General features: G+C 40.2%; 1 protein-coding gene across 2 annotated transcripts; it reads left to right on the forward strand.

Moving 5' to 3' along the window:
* Positions 1–639: 639 nt before the first annotated feature.
* Positions 640–21,189, forward strand: LOC120313534 (amine sulfotransferase-like). Of its 2 annotated transcripts, none has more exons than XM_039355552.1 (7): positions 640–738; positions 1,018–1,167; positions 4,280–4,488; positions 5,214–5,340; positions 6,411–6,505; positions 12,646–12,826; positions 20,781–21,189. In XM_039355552.1, exons 2-7 carry the CDS (start codon positions 1,026–1,028, stop codon positions 20,939–20,941), a joined length of 915 nt encoding a protein of 304 aa, XP_039211486.1. In that variant the 5' UTR covers positions 640–738; positions 1,018–1,025; the 3' UTR covers positions 20,942–21,189. The 2 variants fall into 2 exon arrangements, with proteins under 2 accessions (XP_039211486.1, XP_039211485.1); XM_039355551.1 differs by having other exon boundaries at positions 692–728.
* Positions 21,190–22,751: the final 1,562 nt, after the last annotated feature.

Raw genomic sequence — 22,751 nt, forward strand, 5'->3', positions numbered from 1 at the left:
TTCAACTCCCAGAATTCCACAGCCAGCAATGCTGTGGAGAAACACTGCAGTATACATCCTCTTCACATCCTGTTTTCCTTCTTACCTTCTGGGAGGAGGCTCATGGTATCCGAAGCAGAACATCCAGATTCAGTCATGGTTTTCTTCTATACAGTATTAACCTAGTGAATTCTAAAGCTTCCTCCTTCTGTTATGCATTAAAGATGGATAGTGATTAATATTTATGTTATATGTATATGTACTTATATGTAAGGGTGTTGTATATAGTTGTATATAGTATGTTTAAATGTTTGTTATGTATATGTACACTTTGAGAGCAAACAATTAAATTTCATTTTTAATGTGTGCCATTGTGCCCACAGTAAAAAAAATGACAATAAAGGTTATCTATCTAGTATGATGACATGTGTTTATAATATAGTAGTCTGGTTTCTGAGGTACTTTTGAAGTATGGCAGTGTTAGCCTTGCCACAGCTTGTGTTGATTGTGCTGTATTCGATTGAAGGGTTAGACATGTTTTGATAAAGTTGCCTGAGATAAGATAGTCTTTCTCTTCTTAATTAGGTTATTACTCAATCGTGTTCTATGTCCTCTCTTGCTCATTTTTGGAATACAGAAGCACCGCTTGCACAATGATTGACTAAAGATCCGCCTTCTTAAATACTTGAGCACTCTACAGGAATATAAGTTGGCTAAAGGACATGACATGAGTGACAGTTGGAGACTAGGTAAGGCAAGGTAAGAAAAGAATTGCAACTAGTATGTTGTTCATAGTGTAATTAAGGCTTTCTCTTCTACACAGAACTTCAAGAAGAACACCAAATTTATTGTTTGTAATGGAAACTTTTGTGGATGAAAATTGAGTTCATGAAACTAATTAATTAATTAGGGAAACTAATCTAATAATATATACATTGTTTTTCTTTATGTTAGCAGGAGTCATGATTTTTAAAGAACTAAATTAATATTGACCATAAATGTAGGAAGTACTGTTAATCGCTATATTATTATCAACAGCCAAAGTAATGGAGCCAGAGGACGATTTCCTATATAAATACAAAGGAATCTATTTCATAAATGGCTTGTCTTCAGCCGAAGGTATAGATTTACTGGGCAGTTTTGAAATCCGAGATGATGATATATTCATAATCACATATCCTAAATCTGGTAAGTTCAAAGATGTCTTCCAAGAAAGAGATAATCTTGTATCCAGTGCTGTTATTCAGTTCCTCAAGATTTGGGTTGCTGTAACTGTGTCATGCTATAACCAAATTTTAACATTTAGCATTTTATTTTATTTTATTTTATTTTATTTATGTTTTATTGATTTTCTAATTTTAAATTTAAGTATTTAAAAAGCAACGTCGTGGCTGAGTTAATCGATAATTCAAGTATCTTTAGTACAAGTCTCAAACTACCACAATAAATATTTCCTTTCTTTTCCCCTTAGTATTTACTGTCTCATGTTTAAACTAATATAATTCTTATTATATCAATTAAATAAAAATAACATTCTTACATTTATCAATAAATTTTAGCTTATACATATCCTGGTTATTTTAACATTCAGTCTTTATAGACAATCAATGCCCTAATTAGTTTTTCCCAATTTTTAGTTTCATACATTATTAACCTTGTGAACTCTAAAGCTTCCTCCTTCTGTTACGGTTTAAAGATGGACAGTGATTAATATTTAAGTTACTTATATATAAGGGTGTAGGTCTGTACATATGTTGTATATAGTGTGTTTAAATGTTCATTATGTATGTGTACACTTTGAGAGCAAACAACTAAATTTCATTTTTAATGTGTGCCATTGTGCCCACAGTAAAAAATGACAATAAAGGTTATCTATCAATCTACTATGATGACATGTGTTTGTAATATAGTAGTCTGGTTTCTGAGGTACTTTTGAAGTATGGCAGTTTTCTTTATCTCAGTTCATATAACAAAATCTAGTATTCAAAGTACACATCTTGTCTATTTGAGTATATTCTATTTTAATCCTCACTAATAAGTCAAAACCCTAATTTTCTTCAGCCTTATTCTAGCTTTCTTTCTTTGCCAACTTGCCTTCCATATCCATGCTTTTAAGTCATCAAATAGATCTCCCTCTTTTATTATATATCTTGTTTGAGATAAACGAGGCCATCCAGTCACCATTTTTTTTTCAAAGAGCTAACAAATTGTCTCTCTATTTTTCCATCTTGACATAGTTGTACTATGTTTAACTTCCCTTCAGTCTGTTCTTCTTCTTGATCCTCAGGTTTCTTCTGGTTTATATAGAAAGTCCTTTCCATTTCCAATGTTGTCAGTCCCTTTTCTGGGTTTTCTGCTAATTGTGCTTGTTGATGAGTTGAATCTTCTATCATAGTATTTGATTGTTCCACTTCTTCCATTATATTCTGTGTAGTTGATTCTTTAGTTGTAACCAAAGTTTGTTTTCATATATCTAGGCTGACATCTTGTTCTTTTCTGTAGCTTCTTATTTTATCAGTAGCTGTCAGAATAGTTTCATAAATTGCTTTCAGCATAAAGAGAATCTCTTCCTGATCTTCATCCATGTTCTCTTAGTGGTGTGTTAAATTAAAAGCTTTACAATCAGAGAATGAAAATAATTTTGTCACTGAGGATAGAACACAGCTGGGCTTCTCACAGCTGATATCTGCCAAGCTTGCAAAAGTCTTATGTATAGTCTGGACTTCAAGCCAAGTCTCTTTTAGACATTAAGTTGTAATATCAGGTTTAGCCACAAGATGTCGCCCGTACCGTTTAAGATTTTTTTTTAAGTCCAAAATTTTTATAATCCTTTTTCCAATTTTACTTCTTTTTTGTAAGTAAAAACCCAAATCTTCAATAAGAATAAGAAATCTTTTAGTCCTCAAATTTGAGAAAGATAAAAATCCAGTTAGAATCAGGTTATTCTTTCAGCATTTTAAACTCCCCTCGATAGTCAGTCGCCCCTGTTTTTAGAGGGTGGGATAGAATTCCCCTTCCCTCTCTCCACTATGGGGAAAATACTTTGGGCAGCTTATACTGGTAGAAAAAAAAGTTAGGATTGAAGAGAGGTTCAGATCTCACCCAGTCTCATCCATGCTGCTTTATAAGGTCACAGGAAATAATCAGAATGAACGGATTTTATGCCAAGAAACTCTGCTTTATTAAAGAAGCCATGTGAAATCCATGAACGAGTTTGTACATGATGCTGACCATAAAATGATTAGTTTGATTTTGATTTAACTGAGTATGAGTACTGAGTATTTGTGCTTTGTGAAACTTAGTTTAGGAGGTACAGTACCTCATTGGTATTGGTTTGTGAATGGATATGTCTATTATGGTGGCCAGTTTTTGAGCAGACAAATATATAATGTAATGTAATTATAGGTTTGTCTTGTTCAGGAATTTGGAGGGGGGGCAAGCAATGATTTGCTATCACAATTCTAAATATATCTACCAGCTTAAAAGGTGTATTTTTCCTTCTCTAGTGGCTATCATTTAAAAAACAAAATAATGTCTGAAATGGTATAGAGTTTTCTGCCTGAGCAGGGGGTTGGACTAGATGACCTCCAAGGTTCCTTCCAACTTTATTACTATTATTATTATTATTATTATTATTATTGCCTGGTAATAAGTTTCACTTTGGCTGTCTGCAGCCTAGTGACGGGCCATATTTCTATGGCCGGTTTTTCATCCTCCAGTGTGGAGGCTGCCCCGGATCGAGCGGAAGATCCCCTCCTTGCTTACCCCTACAGAGCCACTTTTGACCCTTTCCAGGGCCCCCAGCGGTGCAAAATCGGACGTGGAAGACGGAGCTCGCCTTCCAGTGGCTACAGCAGCCACGTCAGCAAACTGGAAGCCTCAACATTTAGCATTTTATAAGAAGCTGAAAACGTAGGGGAAATAAAGCTGCTAAACCTGTACTTTCATCATTTTTATTTTACCCATACATTGCTAGATGGGTGACCTTGGCCAGTCACACTGCCTCAGCCCACTCAGGATAATTGTGAGGAAAATAGGATGAGGAAGGATTATTAGGTATGCTTGCCATCTTAGGTTACTTCCAAAACTAATAAAAGCAGGATAGAAATAAATGTGCAAATAAATAGCTAGTTTTTCTCATCCATCCATCACTTTAATCTATCAATTTTAGAAGACTTCATTGTGTTCAGGCATCTATGAAATGTTTCCTATTTCTCCTGATAGGAAGGTTGGCTTGGCATAAGCTCAAAGTTCCCCAAATAATAATGGATGAATTAATTTAATTATTCCTTATTTGCAGGCACAATATGGACTCAGAATATTGTGAGCCTGATTTTTCATGAAGGTCATCGAGATGGAACTGAAAATATTACCCTGGATGACAGAGCACCATGGCTGGAGTATAAAATTTTGCATGTAGATTTTCCCAGTCGCCCATCACCTCGTCTCTTTAGTTCCCATCTGCCCTACTATTTGGTACCCAAAGGATTACGAAGTAGAAGAGCAAAAGTAAGACATATTTTGCTAACTTGTGAGGTGATGTGGGGAACTGTCTGTCTTCTGTTCTATTAGCTCTGTATCTGAATGTTTTATTAACAAATAGGTAAATGGCACACAAACACATATTACATTGTTCCAATATGTTTGGTGGACACTAATAAGTTTTGAAGGGTGAGGAAAATAAACACAAACAAAATCGTGTTAACATCAGAATATCATGCCCTGGAGAAATAGCTAAGAACCGAACTGAATATCGACCAGCTTAAGCTTATTTTTCCAGATGGATTGCAACACTTTGTGTTGCATGGCCATTTGCTATCTTAACATATCTGAACACTGTCAAGTTGAGGAATGCTATCTCTAGCCCTCAAATCCCTTCCCACAATCCCTTCTGTCAGTCACTCATGCCATAGTCACCAAAGGTTTCAGCTGGTGCAAAATGCAGCAGCATGAGCACTTGTGTGGTCTCTAAGAACTTCATACATTACACCTCTGCTTTGGAAACTGCAGTGGCTACCACTTTGGTTCAGGATTCAAGATGCTGGCCCCAATCCTGTTGGCCTGCTGGAAGTTCCTCAAACATGGTTTTGCTAATAAGCTTTGAGATCCCATGATATAATGGAGCCTGTTAGATGAGTGTATGAGAAATATTTGATGCACTGTATGTAGGCTTTGCTGTCAATCTGTCTTTTTTCTTGTTTTTTTGACTAGTTACTATCATCTTTCTGTTACAGATTATTTATGTGCTTAGAAATCCAAAGGATATCTTGGTTTCTAGCTATCATTTTCACAAAGTCTTAGTCAAATTAGAAACCCCAAAAGACTTCAGTACTTTCTTTGAGAAGTTTTTGGCTGGAAAAGGTAAGAAGTCCTTCATCATGACAACATTATATCAGTTTTTGTTTTGGATAAGAGATTACGAATATATTTCCATCTGCTTCCCACAAAGAACAAACAACCCACCCACTTTCCTAACATAAGTAACAAATAATGATTCTCTATACTCAAGCAGTAATTTGTGTAAACTCTATGAAAACAGTTTATAATGGGATGGATGAGTGAAGAAGAATGCAGGACGCTGAGGACAACTCATGAAGTAAAAATGGGTAGGAGAGGCAAGCGAAGGGAGCTTATTACAGGAGAGAGATGAGTTATACTAAGATATATTTAATATAGAGGAGAAAATGGAAGGAAACTATTTGGTGGTTTAAAATCAGGATATGAATGGGTTGGAATGGATGAATAAAATATAAAGGTTTTTTTTTAAAATCAATATTAATTAAAACAGGGGTCCCTAACATCTAGGCCATGGCCCATGAGTGGGTTATGCATTATTTGCAACTGGGCCATGGAAATGGCAGGCAAGCACACACATGTGTGCATACCCTGTTGTGCAAGGAGCAAGAATGCCTGCACACCACTTGTGCAAATGGAACTGCATGCACGGTCATGCTTGCTGGCTGCTCACACAGATCCATCCCTTCTTCTCCCCTGCCAGTTGGAGGAAAAACCAGAAAAGTTAGGTAACTCTAAGTTAAAGAATCACATAGAAAGTGTTTTAGGAGTTGGAAACAGAAATAGCTAATCGGAATAAGTCTGATATTTGAAGAAGTATAACAAAAATTAAAGTAGATTGCTTTAATTAACAAGTTGGAGTACGCAACCATATTAGCTATGGCTCCCATTCCTTCTCTCTCCTCTCCACATTCAGTGATATTAGGATAGCCCTTAGTTGAGCTATCATGCTTTTATTTGTAGGCCCATTAGGATCATAAAGATAAATGAGGATAAATGGAGGAAATTGAAGTATTAAGAATGTATCCCTGAGACAGATGGTCAGCTGGATCATTGCAGCCCTGAGCTGAACAACTGAACTCAGTGATTTCAAGACTGCCCTCATGTTTACACTAAATTACTTTCTCTCCTACCAGTGCTTTGTAGTTCGTGGCTAGACCATGTAGAAGGCTGGTATGCTCATAAGGGTGATTTCAATATTCTCTTCCTTTCTTATGAAGAAATGAAAAAGGTAAGATGTGTTTGTGCTGTGAAGTACAATATGAACAACCATTAAGCAGCTTTAGAAATGATGTGAAGTGTTATGTCCCGAGCCTTGCAAACAAGCTCGGGGCGTTTGCAGGCAGTCCCGGGCAGGTGCAAGCTGCCCGGGACCAGACAGGCTGTCGCCAGCACCTGTGCGCATGCGCGGGTGCTGGCGCGGGAAAAGTAACACATTGACCCGGGAATTGCCTATATAAGAGGCTGGGAGCTTTTGGGCGTTGCTGAAGCCTTCACCTGTAAGCTGAACACAGAATAAAGAAAACCTGAGAACTACAACTGCTTCTCGTGTCTGCTTTTCGCCAAGGACTCAACACTGGCGACGAGGGTGGGATGCCTTACATCGCCTGGAAAGGAAGAGGTGTAAGCTTACCCAAGTGAGTCCTGAGCGGCGGAACGGCATTGACTCGGCAGCTACCTGCCAATCCAGTGCGCATTCGGGGGTAGGCTGGCTGATAGACCCGTCTCCTGAAAATGGCAAAAGTTGGAAGGCTTTCAGCATTCGACGTCTCACATCCAGAGCGGTGGGAGTCCTACGTAGCCAGGGTGGAAAATTACCTCAAGGTGAACCAAGTGAGGGAAGATAGCTTGAAGGCTGCCACCCTGCTTTGTGTCTGCAGTCAAGACGCCTTCGAAATCGCAGAGAACCTTGCAGCACCTGTCAGCTACGCAGATCTAAAGAAGCAATTGAAGGAGCACTTCCAGCCCAAGATGTCCGTCATCGCATGGCGCCACACCTTCGAGCAGAGGGATCAACGATCCGAAGAGTCGGCCAAAGAATACATCGCCACATTGAGGAAGGCCGCCAAGCACTGCGAGTTCAAGGACCTCGAAGAACGACTGAGGGACCGATTCGTGTGCGGCTTAAGGCATCGAGATCTACAACAGAGGCTTTTCGCCAAAGAAGACTTGTCCTTCCAAGATGCCTTAAGAGAGGTCACCGCAGAAGAAGCAGCAGGCAGCGCCATCAAAAACATGCGGCCGATCAGGAACAGTCCAGATGTTGCATCCGTGCACCAAGAGGACGTCCAAGGAAACTCCGAGGAGGATCCGGATGAGGAAGTTGACCGTCTCCACCCCACGAAGGAAAGGAATCAGAAAGGAAGCTCTGTAGCTCCCCTCAAGTGCATCGGCTGTGGAGGTCGCCACAGGAGAACCGACTGCAAGTTCCGCTCCGCTATCTGCCGGGCGTGCAGGAAACAAGGACATATTGCAGCTGTGTGTCTGGGCCGACGAAAGGTACAACCTCAGGAAGAACTGCGCCTGAAAGGTACCAGGGTCCCCAGCCAGAATAGGGTAGGTTTTTGCGCTTCGCGAAGAAGCATCTTCAGGACAGGCACACACAAGCCCATCAAGAAAAAGCTGTCACTCAAGGTGAAGCTACAAGGGGTTCCATTAACTATGGAACTAGACACGGGGTCTGCCCTTTCAATCATATCCTTACATACATTTAGGAAGATTTGTTCTGGCAGTGGAACTCAGGCTAAATTAAGGCCTTCTGACATTGTGTTAACAGACTTTCAAAATTCGAGAGTGTGTGTTAAGGGGGAGGCCACCCTTAACGTACAGTATAAGAATTTTGAAGGTCCACTAGACCTATTAGTAGTAGGGGGTGAACGAACGAGTCTCATAGGACTCGATTGGTTTGAAGTCTTGGGGATACACGTCACGGGGCTCAACAGCTTACAAACACTCGACCTACAGGGAGTCTGCAAAGAATTTGCAGATGTCTTCAGCCCCCAGCTGGGCACATTCAAGGGACCCCCTGTGTCCTTAAAACTAGACCCCACTGTCACTCCCATTAGAATTAAAGCAAGAAGGGTCCCTTTTGCTTTAAAGAATAAAATTGACACTGAGTTAGACAAACTGATCCAACAGGGAATCCTAGAACCTGTTGATTCCAGCCCTTGGGAGACCCCCATTGTCACGCCTCTAAAGGCAAATGGGGACATTCTCATTTGTGCTGACTACAAATGCACTCTTAATAAGGCATTGCAGCAACATGCCTATCCTGTTCCTGTGGTCAGTCATATTCTGGCCTCCCTCAAGGGGGGGCGCGTTTTTGCAAAGGTAAAAAGGCTACAGTTTGGAGTGAATGTCGCTCCTGGGATTTTCCAAAGCGTAATGGAAAACACACTACGGGGCATACCGGGGGTTTGCCCCTAATTTGATGATGTCTTAATTGCAGGAGACTCCACACACATTCTAGCTGAAAGGCTAAGGGCTGTTCTGTTAAGGTTCAGGAAAACAGGCCTCAAGCTCAAAAAAGACAAATGCAAAATTGGGGTGCCTTCTACTGAATTTCTGGGGTTCAAAATTGATGCTGCTGGGATTCACCCTGCTGAATCCAAACTAACTGCCATTTTAGAAGCACCTAGGCCAAAGTCTAAGGCCGAACTTTAGGCCTTTCTGGGCCTCCTGAATTTCTACAATTCCTTTCTTCCACATAAAGCTAGTGTAGCTGAGCCTCTTCACAGGCTATTAGACAAACAAGCAGTGTGGCAGTGGTCACAAACACATGAGGCTAGTTTCAATGAGGTCAAGGCCTTACTCACTTCTAACAGTGTACTTGCACACTTCAATGAGTCCCTTCCTGCGTGCATTGCTTGTGATGCTTCCCCTTACGGGGTAGGAGGCGTCCTGAGCCACCTCAGGTCTGATGGAACTCAGGTTCCTGTTGCATATTACTCCAGAACACTGTCTTCTGCTGAGCGCAACTATGCTCAGATAGACAGGGAGGCTCTGGCTGTTGTTGCTGGAATTAAAAAATTCCTTGATTTCTTGTATGGCAGGCATTTCACGGTCTTCACTGACCATAAACCTCTGCTGGGACTGTTTACCACATGTAAACAAACTCCCCAAATCATTTCCCCTAGAATGCTTAGGTGGTCTATTTTTCTGTCTGCATATGATTTTTCCTTACTCCACAAGCCTGGGAAAGAAATGGGCCATGCTGATGGCCTCAGTAGATTGCCCCTGCCAGTAGTAGAAGCTGACCCTGCGCCAGCTGTCAACATTCTATCCATCCAAGCCTTGCCCGAGTCCCCTCTGAATGCCAGGGATGTCGCCGCTGAAACAGGCACAGATCACACACTTTCACGTGTCCTTTCTTGGGTTTTGTCTGGATGGCCTGAGCACTGCCCTAGTCCTGAGTTTCAGAGTTTCTGGTCCAAAAGGAACGAGTTGTCCACTTCTCAGGGTTGTCTGCTTTGGGGAAACAGAGTTGTCATTCCCACCTCAATGAGGACTAGGATCTTAGAGTCCCTCCACGAGGGTCATCCTGGCATTGTTCGCATGAAGGCCCTTGCGCGCAGCCACTTGTGGTGGCCTGGTTTAGATAAGGACATTGAGGCTAAGGTGCATGCATGCCACCTGTGCCAGCGCTCTCGCCCAGAGATGCCCCAAGCTCCTGTGCATAGATGGGAGGATACACAGTCCCCATGGTCTAGGGTGCACATTGACTACGCTGGGCCCTTTCAGGGCCAGTTCTTCTTGGTCCTCGTTGACAGTCATTCAAAATGGCTTGAGGTTGTACCTGTCTCATCCACCACCACTGCAAAGACTATTCAGGTACTGAGGGGGATTTTTGCTGCACACGGGCTCCCAGATGTCATCGTGTCTGACAACGGCCCTCAATTTACTTCCTCCGAATTCCAAGCTTTCTTACAGGCTAACATGATTCGTCATGCCACGTCTGCACCCTTCCACCCGTCCACCAACGGTATGGCTGAACGCATGGTCCGCATCACAAAGGACGCCTTGAAAAGACTCACCTATGGGGACTGGCATCACAGGTTGGCTGACTTTCTCCTTTCTTACCGCACCACACCGTCCACTTCTACAGGGAGAAGCCCAGCTGAACTTCGCTGGGGGCGCAAACTTACTACGAAGCTTGACCGGTTGCATCCAGACAGACTGCCTTCATCTACCTCACATCCTAGGGCACCTAGACAACTACTTGTGGGTGCCCCGGTTTGGACTCGCAATTACGGGCCTGGTCATACATGGGTCCCCGCTTCTATTTCCAGGGTCACAGGTCCTCTATCCTACGAGGTAGCCCTGGACAACGGTCGTGTCCTGCGTCGGCACATCGACCAACTCCGCCCTAGGCGGGATCTTTCAGATGAGACTCCTGGGTCTTTTCCAGGGGGGGAGGGGGACCCTTTAGAGCAAAGGGAGGGGCACGAGCTGCTGCCCACCTCCAATGATGGATCCACAAACGGCCCATTCCAAGATTCCGCGAGTGCCCCAAACAGGAATTCTAAGAGCCTATCCAACTACCAGGCATTCACACCTACTCCAGCCAGGGAGTCACCCCGGGGGTACAATCACTATTCACCTGCACAGCACAGTACTCCAGTCAGGGAGGATACCCGGGAGCATCCCAATAAATCATACCCCGCAAGAGAGCTGGCACATAATCCCCAGAGCTGGCCTGACCTTACCCCAAGTCCTACAGGGGGTCAAACATACAGGGAGGTGGTCGAGGAACCAAGTCCCGACCGCAACACCTCTAGCCCAAATCAGGGAGTAACTGAGTTTTGGGAAGGTACAGAAACCCACACGAGCCCGGACACAGAACAGGGTTTAGGGAATGGACAGCCTCCTGACAGGTCTTGGACGGACCTAGGAGGTTCTACAGAGACGCCCAGCAGTGGCTATCACTTCAAGGGGCCCGAGGGCCTACAGCTAGGCAGGTCAACCAGGTCACAAAGTGACAGAAGCCCTGGCCTGACGAGCCCGGTGGGCGAGCGAGCAGGCCAGGCATTGGGGCACAGTCCTTGGAAGGCACCAAGGCATGATAAGGAGAACAGGCTCACGTCTCCCCTCAGTCAGGGAACACCTGTCAGAAACCCAGAGCTGAGAAGGTCACAGAGAGCAAGGAAATCTCCTAAATACTTAGAGGATTACATAACATTGCTGGCCAAACAAAAGCCAGTAAACAGTAGGAGCTCTGGGAAGTAGAACATTGCATCAAGAAATAATTGTATGTTGGTAGTAGTCTTAGCCCGGGGGAAAGGGGTGTTATGTCCCGAGCCTTGCAAACAGGCTCGGGGTGTTTGCAAGCTGCCCGGGACCAGACAGGCTGTTGCCAGCGCCTGTGCGCATGCGCGGGTGCTGACGCGGGAAAAGTAACACATTGACCCGGGAATTGCCTATATAAGAGGCTGGGAGCTTTTGGGCGTTGCTGAAGCCTTCACCTGTAAGCTGAACACAGAATAAAAGAAAACCTGAGAACTACAACTGCTTCTCGTGTCTGCTTTTCTCCAAGGACTCAACATGAAGTGTGAATAATCTATTCCAATAGAGAGTAACAGAGGTGATCACAGAACCACTCTTCGTTATTTCCATGAACTCCTGTAGGAGTGGTGAAGAAAAGTTTCTGTGTTTTCAAAAGGAAGGAGGAAGTTCTGGGAAACTAGAGTGCTGTCACCTTGATATCAAAAAGATTAATGAAAGGTGTGTTTGTGAGCACTTGGCTTGTCATGCTAGATAATTTAATTAACAGGATGTATATGGTGTAAAAACAAGTCTGGCCAAACAAAGTTGATCTAATTTTTCATAGATTTACTTAGTAGATAAGGGAAATCCAACTAAGTATCTGTAATTAGCCAAAGCTTAGTCAAAGTCTCTCATAATATTTTCCTGTTTTGGCTCAGAAGAGATTGACTCAACTCAACTGCATTTTTAAGAAAGGCCAAGGCATTTTTTTTATTATTATTATTTAGCCTGGCCTGGGAACTGGCCAGCCTCTGATGCAGCCAGGATTGCTAAGAACATAAGAGTCTGAATCTTAGGGAAATTATGGCACATCAATATATTGTCAATTAAAAACATTTCTCAAAATTTGCCTTTGAAAACATTTTCCAAAAGTCTTAAAGCAACATTTCTTTGTTTAATTCATTGATATTGCTTCCTAGATCCATGTATAGTTTTCATTAAAAAAAATAAACACAAATGTTTTAATCAGGGTAATTTTTTCAGTAAGAAAAGACAGAATTAAAGGTTGGGGGAGTGAGTGACAGCAATAATATGTGAGATCTCAACAAACTTTTTCCATCTTTTCTCCATTGTTGTGGATAACCTAATATAAGGCTCTATCAAATGCAGGATCTGAGAAGGTCTGTACTGAAAATATGCAACTTCCTAGGAAAAAAACTAACTGAAAAAGAGATGGATGATGTGGTAGATAAAGCTACATTTGATAACATGAAAGTGGATTCTAGAGCAAACTACACATTCGTGACTCCTGATATCCTCGATTTCAGCAAAGGAAACTTTCTTCGCAAAGGTAGATCGGTAATAATTAATATTCTGGGACTGTGCTTTTGGAACGTGCTGGGCTTCATCTGAAACCACGTTCAACACTACAAATGAATTTGGCTGAAGCGATTTACCCTTCATTTTTGGTTGCTACAGATTTGGGAGGAGGGATGAGTATTTTCTAGCTTAGTCAAAACAATAAATTGTTCTATGGGAAACAAGGTCATTGTTGATTGCATTTTGGCGGGCTAAGGCTTCAGTTAGAAAGCCTGGGCAAGTAGTTAATTGTGGAATGTGCATTATGACACATCATTGAATTGGGAAGTTCAACTTTGTAACCTGTGGGGGGAAAGCTTCAGTCTTGGTTTCACTTTTGAGTGTGCCGATACTAGAGTAGTGGCCAAAATTGTGGAAACCTTTTGGGAAAAGTGTACATTTGAGGTTTGATGGCTAATAACACCACTTTTTTTGGAATAGTACCATAAAATTATATATCAATGGAAAGATAATTTAATCAAGAATGTAATGCAATGAGGTTTGTTCAATTATCTGTATTCTATGAAAAGTTATAGCCAAATAACCAGAAAAAGGAAGCACAACTTGCTTAAGTTGATATCAGGTAACTTTCCTTCATTGGATTGTAGCCAATGAGCATTAGTGTTTAGAGAGCCAATCAGGTGTCATCTTGTTTTGGCAATGAGCCAATCAGATCACAGTAGGATTCAGTTATTGGTGTCATGTATTGAAGCTGAGAGGAGGACATTTGTCAGTATGTTATGTGATTGCTATTAAGTTGGTTGGGCTTTTTTGTGTTCTTTCATTTAGTGAGCTTGTAAAATGTAATAAAATTAAAGTAATGGTGCAAACAGTTGACTGGTCACTCAGAAAGTGATGGAAAATAGTATGATTAAGTGAACAAGGCTACAGTTATAAAGAAATTAGAAGGAAAATTGGTAGAAACTTAACCAAAGGTGGCATTTCTAAGTTTTTGAAGAGGTATAAGGAGACTCAGTCACTACAAAATCATACTGGTAAAGGCGGGAAAAGGTGGAGAACAGCAAGTGATGATAGAAGAATTAAGAGACTGTGCCTACGTGACAGAAGAAAATCATCTGGGTATATACAAGATGAAATGGCGCAATGCAATGTGAAGTTGAGTGACAGAACATCCTACCCGTGCTCCACGAAAGCCAGGAAACAGGAACGTTGCAGTATTCAACAAGTTTTTATTCACTATGATGAAAACGAAGTTAGCACTGAAAGGATACTCCATCTATTGCCCTAAATACATTGCGCCACCACACCCAGAATACACACCCCCAATCAACGGTTAAATAAATAATTAGTTTCCACCCGTACCACGCCCCAGCACCGCCTCGTGATAGACCTCCGCCCAGTCATAGCAGTATTGAAATCATTCGGCTCCTCTCGCATTCTATTGCTGCGTAGCTTCCGTCTGGCTGTTTTCTGTCGTGAAATGGCCACATGGCTTGTTCGGCCGCCGCTGCAGATGTTCTGGCACCGCCTTCATATCGTTGATGGCGATGTAACTCACGAAGCTACCGGACTCGGCTGGAGCACATGGAACCGTAGCTGAGCTTCAAAAGGTAGGTATCACGCTGGGTCTGACATTGAGTGCAAGGACTGTTTGGCGCAGACTGCAGGAATTTGGCCTCAAATCTAGAATTCCACAAAAAAAGCCACTTTTATCTCTCAAACTAAGGTTGAAAAGACTAAACTGGGCTAAAACCCATGTTACCTGGACAGAGGAACAATGACACAGTGTTATTTGGAGTGATGAGACCAAGATATCCCTGTTTGGTAGTGATGGCATAAAACACGTAAGAAGAAGAATCGGAGAAGATTTGCATCCTGATTGCATTACATGTACCGTGAAATACCCAGTCAGTGTTATGATCTGGGGTTGTATGACATCAAAAGGTGTGGGCAGAATTTGTGTGATTAATGGGAATATAAATGGCCAAAAATACATTAATGAAAACTTGAGCCCAAACTTAAGCCTTCTGCACATGATCTTTTCCAAGATAATGAAGCATTTATATTTCAGCAAGATTCAGCTCCATGTCATGTTGCTGCTGTGTGCAAAAAGTGGTTTCAAGATAATCATATTCCACTGCTGGAATGGCCTGGGAATAGCCCAGACCTTAACCCAATTGAAAATCTATGGAGCCGACTAAAGAAACTTGTTAGTCAGAAGCAACTCAGCAATAAAACCCAGTTAACAGAAGCAATCATTCAATCTTGGTTTCACATTATAACAGCTGCAGAACTAAAGGACTTGGTTCACTCCATGGGAAGACATTGTAAGGTCATAATTCATGCTAAAGGTTACCCAACTAAGGATTAACTGACATGGTGATAATTTTTGTATATCTCATTTTTTCACATTTTTTTTTATTTTTATTTTAGACCAACAAAAAAAACAAAACACAGCAAAACATTACACACATACAAACATAATATATCCTTTTTTGTTAACAGCAATTTGTAACAGTACTCTTCTATTATTTACATTTCCCCCCCTCATTCTTCTTTGAAATATTTGTCCTTATTGCCCCATTGTTTCATATTTACGTTTTCCTTCCTTCATATTCTACTACTTACTAGGAATAATTCATATTATTATTATTATACATTATTATACACATATCACCTCTACCAACACCTCATTTTAAATTTCCAACATTATTCATTGTAGTAACTCTCTTATTTTTTATAGGACTCGACCGGGATTCTATCTAGGCCTAGTGATCATACAAATATTCTCATAGTCCAAATCCACTAGCTTCTTTTATACCTTATTTTTTTAAAAAAGATTCACGTTAATTATTATTTAGTGCATATACTGTTTTTGCTCTAATACTATTTCCAACATTAAAATTCACCCCTTTTCATCCAAATATATTGATTTGATTTCATTTTTTCTTTGACATATATAATAATTCCTCCTTTCTTGTTTTATGCTAATATTGTGTATAATATTTCTAAATTTTACTTTCTCTAGTAGTTTTCTGTAATCCTATTTTATATAAACTTCCTAAAGATACATCACATCTACATCCAATTTCCTTAAATTGTTAAACGTTTAAACTCTTTTTCTTGGTATATTTAATCCTTTAATGTTTACAGATAAGAGCTTAATTATGACTCCTATTTTTTACTTGATCTATTTTTTATTTTTTTTATGCTTCTTGTCTCTATAAGTTGTCCTTTTGCTTCTCTTTCTAACCTTTCTCTTTCTTGTAACTTTTGTATTTCTCGCTCTCGATCAACTTCCTCTAATAAATCTTCATCGTAACTTTTACTCTCTGGCTCTTTCCTACTTTCTTGTTCTTCTCCTTGTGAAAAGTAACACTCATAAAAGTCCTGTGCTTTCTCAAGTGTATCTATCTTGTATTTTTTTTTCCTGCCAAGTTAAAAGTATGCCTTCAGGTATTAACCAACGAAACATGACTTTATATTTAATTAATTGAGTTGTTAAAAATTGGTATTCTCGTCTCTGATTTCGTATACTATGTGGTATTTGTTTTAATACAATTATTTCTTTACCCTTATATATTATTGGTTCAGCTCTAGTTTTTTAATATATTTCATCCCTTATTGATCTTCTAGTAAATCTTATATGGACCTCTCTCGCCAATCTATGCCTTCATGCATAATTCGTATGTACTCTATATATTTTGTCTATGTCTCTTCTTACCTCCGTTTTTCTTGGCCTAAAATCTCTGCCAACATCTCTGCCATCTTTTCTCCCAATTCTTCTTCCTTTTCCTCTACAATATTTTGAAATCTTAGAAAGAACGAAGCTTTGTTCATTTCCAGAAAAGCAATAGATTCAGTCAACTCCCTATTTGTCTGCTCAGATTTCTGTATCATCCCTTCTATTTTACTATCAACAAGCTCCATTTTTGTTTTGACTTTTTGAATTCTTTGTTCATTTTCCATCATTGTTTGTTGTATATTACCTATCTTATCATTCATATTTTTAATTTCATCTCTCATTTTTACAATATCATTCTTAATTTCTTTATGATGTATTTTCATTTCTTCATAATTATTTGCTATTGCCTCTTGGGTCATCATCATTGTTTCTTGAATCATTTGTAGTGTTATCTGCAAACTCCGTGGGTTCATTGCCAATTCTACTTTTTCTTTTTCTTTCACCAACATGATTCTTTGGCCTGAAGGAGAGGCCATTGTAGTTGTGGGATTTGTAACTGTTTTTTTGCTAACTTTAGTTGTAGTTATAGTACTTGTCATTTTTATTACTTGAATAATATTTCTCCACTTTTGCATAAAGAATATATATAATACTTCTAACTATAAATCAATATATATGATTATAATATCATTATATAATATTAACATTAACAATTAAAATTACAAGTAAAGCTATACCTTTCCTTATCCCACTATTATCTAGTACACATTATAATATTCTTAACATCTATTATATATATATATATAGGTCTTTGGTTGTTCGGGTTTTCTCCCGCGTAAAATTGGAAGTGTCTTGGCGACGTTTCGACGAAGTCCCATTTGTCATCTTCAGGCTGGTGCTTTCAGCTTCGTGCTTCCAGGAGCACGAAGCTGAAAGCACCAGCCTGAAGATGACGAATGGGACTTCGTCGAAACGTCACAAAGACACTTCCAATTTTACGCGGGAGAAAACCCGAACAACCAAAGACCTACATACAAACACCCGCGAAAACCTCAGAAAACAAATTATATATAAAACACTATACATATACTATTCTCTAAGTACTGTCACCACTCTTAATTTCATTCACTATCACTCTTACTTGAATAGTCGCCTGTTTTTATTTCTTTACTATGCTATGATTATTTTCCACTTCTATTTAGTTCAGTTACTCAGTTACACTTATTTCTATTTCATTAATACAATTCATTTACTTCATTACTTTTAATACATTTGCCTGAGACCACTTTTTTACTTGTAGCTTAATCACTGCTTGTATATGAGTAAATATTGCATCAGCCTTTTTTTCCTCAATCTCAATTTAATATGTCCACCAATTCACCAACTATCACCTCTTATTTCTTCTTCTCTGTATCCAATATTTCCAAAACATCCACTCGTCACTTTGTCCAGATATATGTCAACTAAAGTCCAAATTTCAATGTTATTTGTTCTTCAAAAATAAACTAAATTTCTCCGTTGTCTCCCTTCACCTTTTAATCCTTATGTTAATTTCTCAAAGTCCTTTTTAATCACCTTTTATTGCCTCCAACCATCCTTTCACCAGTCCTTTCTTTGATTTCATTCACAACTTCTTGCAGTTCTTAAATTCCAGTCTCTCACATTTTGTAAACTTTGCTGTGGGCTCTCAGCATTCTTCACGCTGTTCTCGTTCTGCTCTATTTGCTCCCTTCTCCGCTCTGTTTTAATTCAGTTGCCGCTGTATTTCTCTCCTTATAGCTTTACTTTTCCTGTGCCTTCTCTCAGCCAAATGATCCTCACCTCCTTCAGGGGTTTCCTCGTCTCCTGTTACAAAGCTGTCAGTTCAATTTTTCACTCCCTCTCAGGCTGCCATTATCGCTCCAGGCCAGCCTTAAAGACTGGTTTCTTCTCCACCAATTTTAAGAGTGCTGCTTCATTCTGCTCGGGTGTTTGCTTTCCACCCAGATTCTCTGAAGTTCCCTCTTTAATTTACCGATCTCTCCGGGATTGGCAAAGCCCTTGCTGGGCTCTTGGCGAAGATTTTCCCAGGACTTAGGAACAGAGATCTGTTCCTTCACCCGCTCGATGATGACGTCACAGCCGGAAGTCCCTATATCACGTTTTTTCTACGTGTTTCACTTTTCTTTTTTATAACTGCTATTCTAATAGCAAATCCTTCATAAAAGTTATTGCATTACATTCTTGATTAAATTATCTTTCCATTGATATATAATTTTATGGTACTACTCCAAAATAAATATGTTCCTTAAGGAAATCTTTTTTGCCTTGGAGCTCTTTTTACTGGTCTCATCTATCGCAGCCATGAAACCAGGATTACTACCTTCACCTGAAAGGCACTTTCTAAAGTGGTATGGACATGTCCCAACAACCTCTCTTTTTGCTGTCTCTCCATGATGTTGTGTTTGTCTCATCAGCAGCCTGCATTTGAAGCAGCCATAAGCCTTTCTTAGCTGTGCCAATGTTGAAGTGGTGTTCTCCTTTTCACTCTGATAAATTTTGGGCATGGATATAATCTGATGTTTTCAATGATCATTATGTTGGTTGCATAGACTAACGATCCTTTGGAAGTAGGATTGTTCTAGCTCACAGTGGCCACTTTTAAGATGGAGAAGATACAACCTCTTCACTCTCTATCCTGGGCACTGTCCTCCAGTCTCTTTTAAGCCTATAGGGACATCACCAAAGCTCAAAGAACCATCAATCATTTCACTTAATCAGGGGGCCAGTTCCAAAAGGGTGAATTCAAGATCATTTAGAACCTCACTGGCAGATCATTGGTTCCACGACTTCCCAGTAAAAGATACTTATGGCAGGAGAATCATTCAACACCTTCTAGTTACAGAGATCTTTGCCCTTCTATTAAGTCTTCACTCTGTAATCCAGCTCTAATTAAAATAATAAGGGACAACTTCCTGCCCAAAAACTATAAATACAGAATTCTAAGAACAGTTTGATGGACATAGAGGTGGCTAAACATTGATCTGATAATGGACAAATGTGCAATGTTCCAAGTTAGTCAGGTTTTGCAAACTATTATCCTCTTTCTCAGACTCAGAGAAGCCCATAGTGGGCAAGGTAATTGGAGAGTGGAAACCACCTCTGGAAGAGTTTTTATCTTCATTTGTATAGTCCCTTTCTGAAGTCCTGAAATGTTTTATATTCAGTCATGTTAAAAAGAAAGCATGCCCTCTTTGAGTTATAGGTTTTACGTATCAGGACATAGTAAATATCATCTGGTTCTTAGCAGTTCTTTAAATTAGGTATATACATAGTCAGCTGAACAACAGCACATGACATATTACACCATGTCATCATTTATTTTACAAAAAGAAAGCCAAAATGGAGAAGCCATGTGGGGAAGAAACTAAGAACATCCTTACTGTTTCTATGGGTATGAAGAAGCTAAGTAGCAGCTAAGTGCTGCTATCAAATGAACTTAATCCAGTGGTCTATAAAACCCAAAGTTTTAGGAGTTTGTTGGTCTCCAGCATTGAGGGAAGGACATCAGTAATAATCTTAGACAACTCATTGTTGTTGCCTATCAGTCTGGGAAAGGTTATTTGCAAACAATTTAAAATACATCATTCTATGATGAAGAAGATCATTCACAAAGGCTGGCCAACATTGGGCTACGCAACAGGACAATGATCCCAAACACACCAGCAAATCTACAATAGAATGGCTGAAAAAGAAAAGACTCAAGGTGTTGCAATGGCCCGAAGTCCAGACCTCAACCCGATTGAAATGGTGTGATGGGACTTCAGGAAAGCTGTACATAAACAAATGCTCACAAACTTCAATCAACTGAAGCAAAGTTGTAAAGAAGAATGAGCCAAAATTCCTCCACAGCAATGTGAGAGACTGATTAAGTGACACAGAAAACGATTACTTCAAGTCATTGCGGCTAAAGGTGATTCTACAAGCTATTAAATCATAAATTTTTCACACATGGCTTCTCCATTTTGGCTTTTTTTGTGTAAAATAAATGATGACATAGTGTAATGTCATGTTGTTCATCTAAGTTTGCATTTACTTACTTTTAAGAACAGCTAAGAATCAGATTTTTACTATCTCCTCATAGATAAAACCATAGAAGTCAAACAGGATGTACTTTCTTTTTCACATGACTGATTCAAACACAAACTTAGTCACATAAGAATGTGTAAGAATGAACGTTTTGGTGACAGGATGGCATAAATAGCTTCTAGTTTAATTGAATACAAAAACTGTTGACATTTTTTTAATTGTTATTTCCCAGGTACTGTTGGGGACTGGAAGAACACCATGACTGTTGCCCAGAGTGAAAGGTTTGACCGTGTCTTTAAGGAGAGGATGGAAAAGCTGCCCTTCAGGTTCTGCTGGGATATTCAGGAAGATCTTGAGCCTATTTCCAGCTCAGTGGAGGAAAATAATGTGTGATGCACAACTTCAAATGGCTTGGATCAGAGATGACCTTCCAAGAACAGTCTTTCTGTAACCTTGTAATGCTTAAGTCTCAACTCTGCAGAGATCATAGAACAGAGCAACATCAAATTCTATGGTATTATTAAATATTGTATGGCATTTGCTTATTGATTTATATTTCCATTACTGACTGACTCTGGGTGTTATATATGAAATAAAACCCCACAAAGACAACATAGCAAATAAAAAAAATATAATATCAACAAAAAAATCCAAAGCTGATATAGCTACAACAGCCAGACCTATTTATTATACTTTCCGCCTCCGTGAAGATATATGTTGCTTGATATATCATCTTAGCCCAACTCCTACGGGAAAAATCACATTTTTAAGGCTTTTTTTTCTTTTTGAAGGCTAACAGACCCATGGACCTACAAATCTTTGCGCTCTGTGGATAGGGTGGGGAAAACACTGAACCAGAAAAGGCATATCTTCTGTGTTGTGTCCTGAGTCTGCAAATGTAGACTTGAGACATTGCAAGGTTCCCGGGCAATTGCAAATGCTGCCCGGGACCAGACTGAGTGGCGCTGGCTGAGCGCGCATGCGCAAGGCACGAAAAGTGCCTAGTAATGTTGCCATCTTGTCTGGGGAATTGGGAAGTATAAAAGGAGGCCTGCATGCCTTTGCTCATTGTTGTTGGAGTTGGAAATAAGTACAATAAAGAGCTGTTCCAGAAACATGTGTATTCTTCATTCGCCATCGCTCCCAGGACTTAACATCCTGGGTCTCATCCAATGATATTATTTATTATTTAAACAAGTTCATATAAGCACCCAATTCATACATGATGCCTCTAGGTATAACATTGAAATATCAGTGTAAAAACCCATAGCTCCTCTACCCATCCCAGCAACAGTGACCACACATGAGTGGCTCCTTATCAGTTGGGAGTCCCCAGATTCATTGACAATATCATGTCTTCAGGATCTTCCAGAAAGGTAACAAAGTGGGGTCAATCTTATCTCCAGGGAATACTATTCCAAAGGGAGGGAGTCACCACAGAGAAGGCCCTTTTCCTCAGTCCCACAAGATGTACCTCCATAATAGATGGGACCTGTAACATACCTTGTCTTCCCACTCTGGTGGGTTAGGGCAGGGGTAGGCAACCTTGGCTCTTTTATAACTCGTGGACTTCAACTCCCAGAATTCCTGAGCCAGCCATGCTGGCTCAGGAATTATGGGAGTTGAAGTCCACGAATCATAAAAGAGCCAAGGGTGCCTACCCCTGGGTTAGGGTAAAAAAGGACAGGTGGCCTTTCAAATATCCTGGCACCAAGCCATGTAGAGGTTTAAAGATGACAACTAGTATTTTGAACTGCTTCCAGAAGCAGATCAGTAATCAATGCAGCTCCCACAAGAAGTATTGTTGTTCAGTTGCTAGGTCATGTCTGACTCTTTGTGACCCATGGACCATAGTGTGCCAGGCTTCCTGGCATCCACTGTCTCTCTGAGTCTGCCCAAATTCATACCCATTGCATTGATGACACTATCTAACCATTTTATCCCCTGCTGTCCCCTTCTCCTTTTGCCTTCAATCACAAAAGGTGATACATGCACTAATTTCAATTTGTGCAATACTATGCAAGCCCTGCATTTTCAACTAATTGAATCTTCTGGATAAGATTCCAGAAGCCCCATGTACAATGCGAAACAGTACTCCAAACTGGATACATCTATGGCATGGGGACTGTGAAGAGGGCATGTTGGTCCAGGAAAGGGTGCAACTGGTGTACAACTCGTAATTGCAGGTAGGCCCTCTGGCCAT

This window comes from Crotalus tigris, unplaced genomic scaffold (genome assembly GCF_016545835.1).
Source record: "Crotalus tigris isolate CLP2741 ecotype Arizona unplaced genomic scaffold, ASM1654583v1 scf7180000018691.1937549, whole genome shotgun sequence".
NCBI lineage: Eukaryota > Metazoa > Chordata > Lepidosauria > Squamata > Viperidae > Crotalus > Crotalus tigris.

Coding starts and splice junctions, on each gene's coding strand:
- LOC120313534 (XM_039355551.1), top strand. CDS start 707: ATGAGTGACAGTTGGAGACTAG. Junction 4,489..5,213: donor TACGAAGTAGAAGAGCAAAA/GTAAGACATATT, acceptor TTTCTGTTACAG/ATTATTTATGTGCTTAGAAA. Junction 12,827..20,780: donor AGGAAACTTTCTTCGCAAAG/GTAGATCGGTAA, acceptor GTTATTTCCCAG/GTACTGTTGGGGACTGGAAG.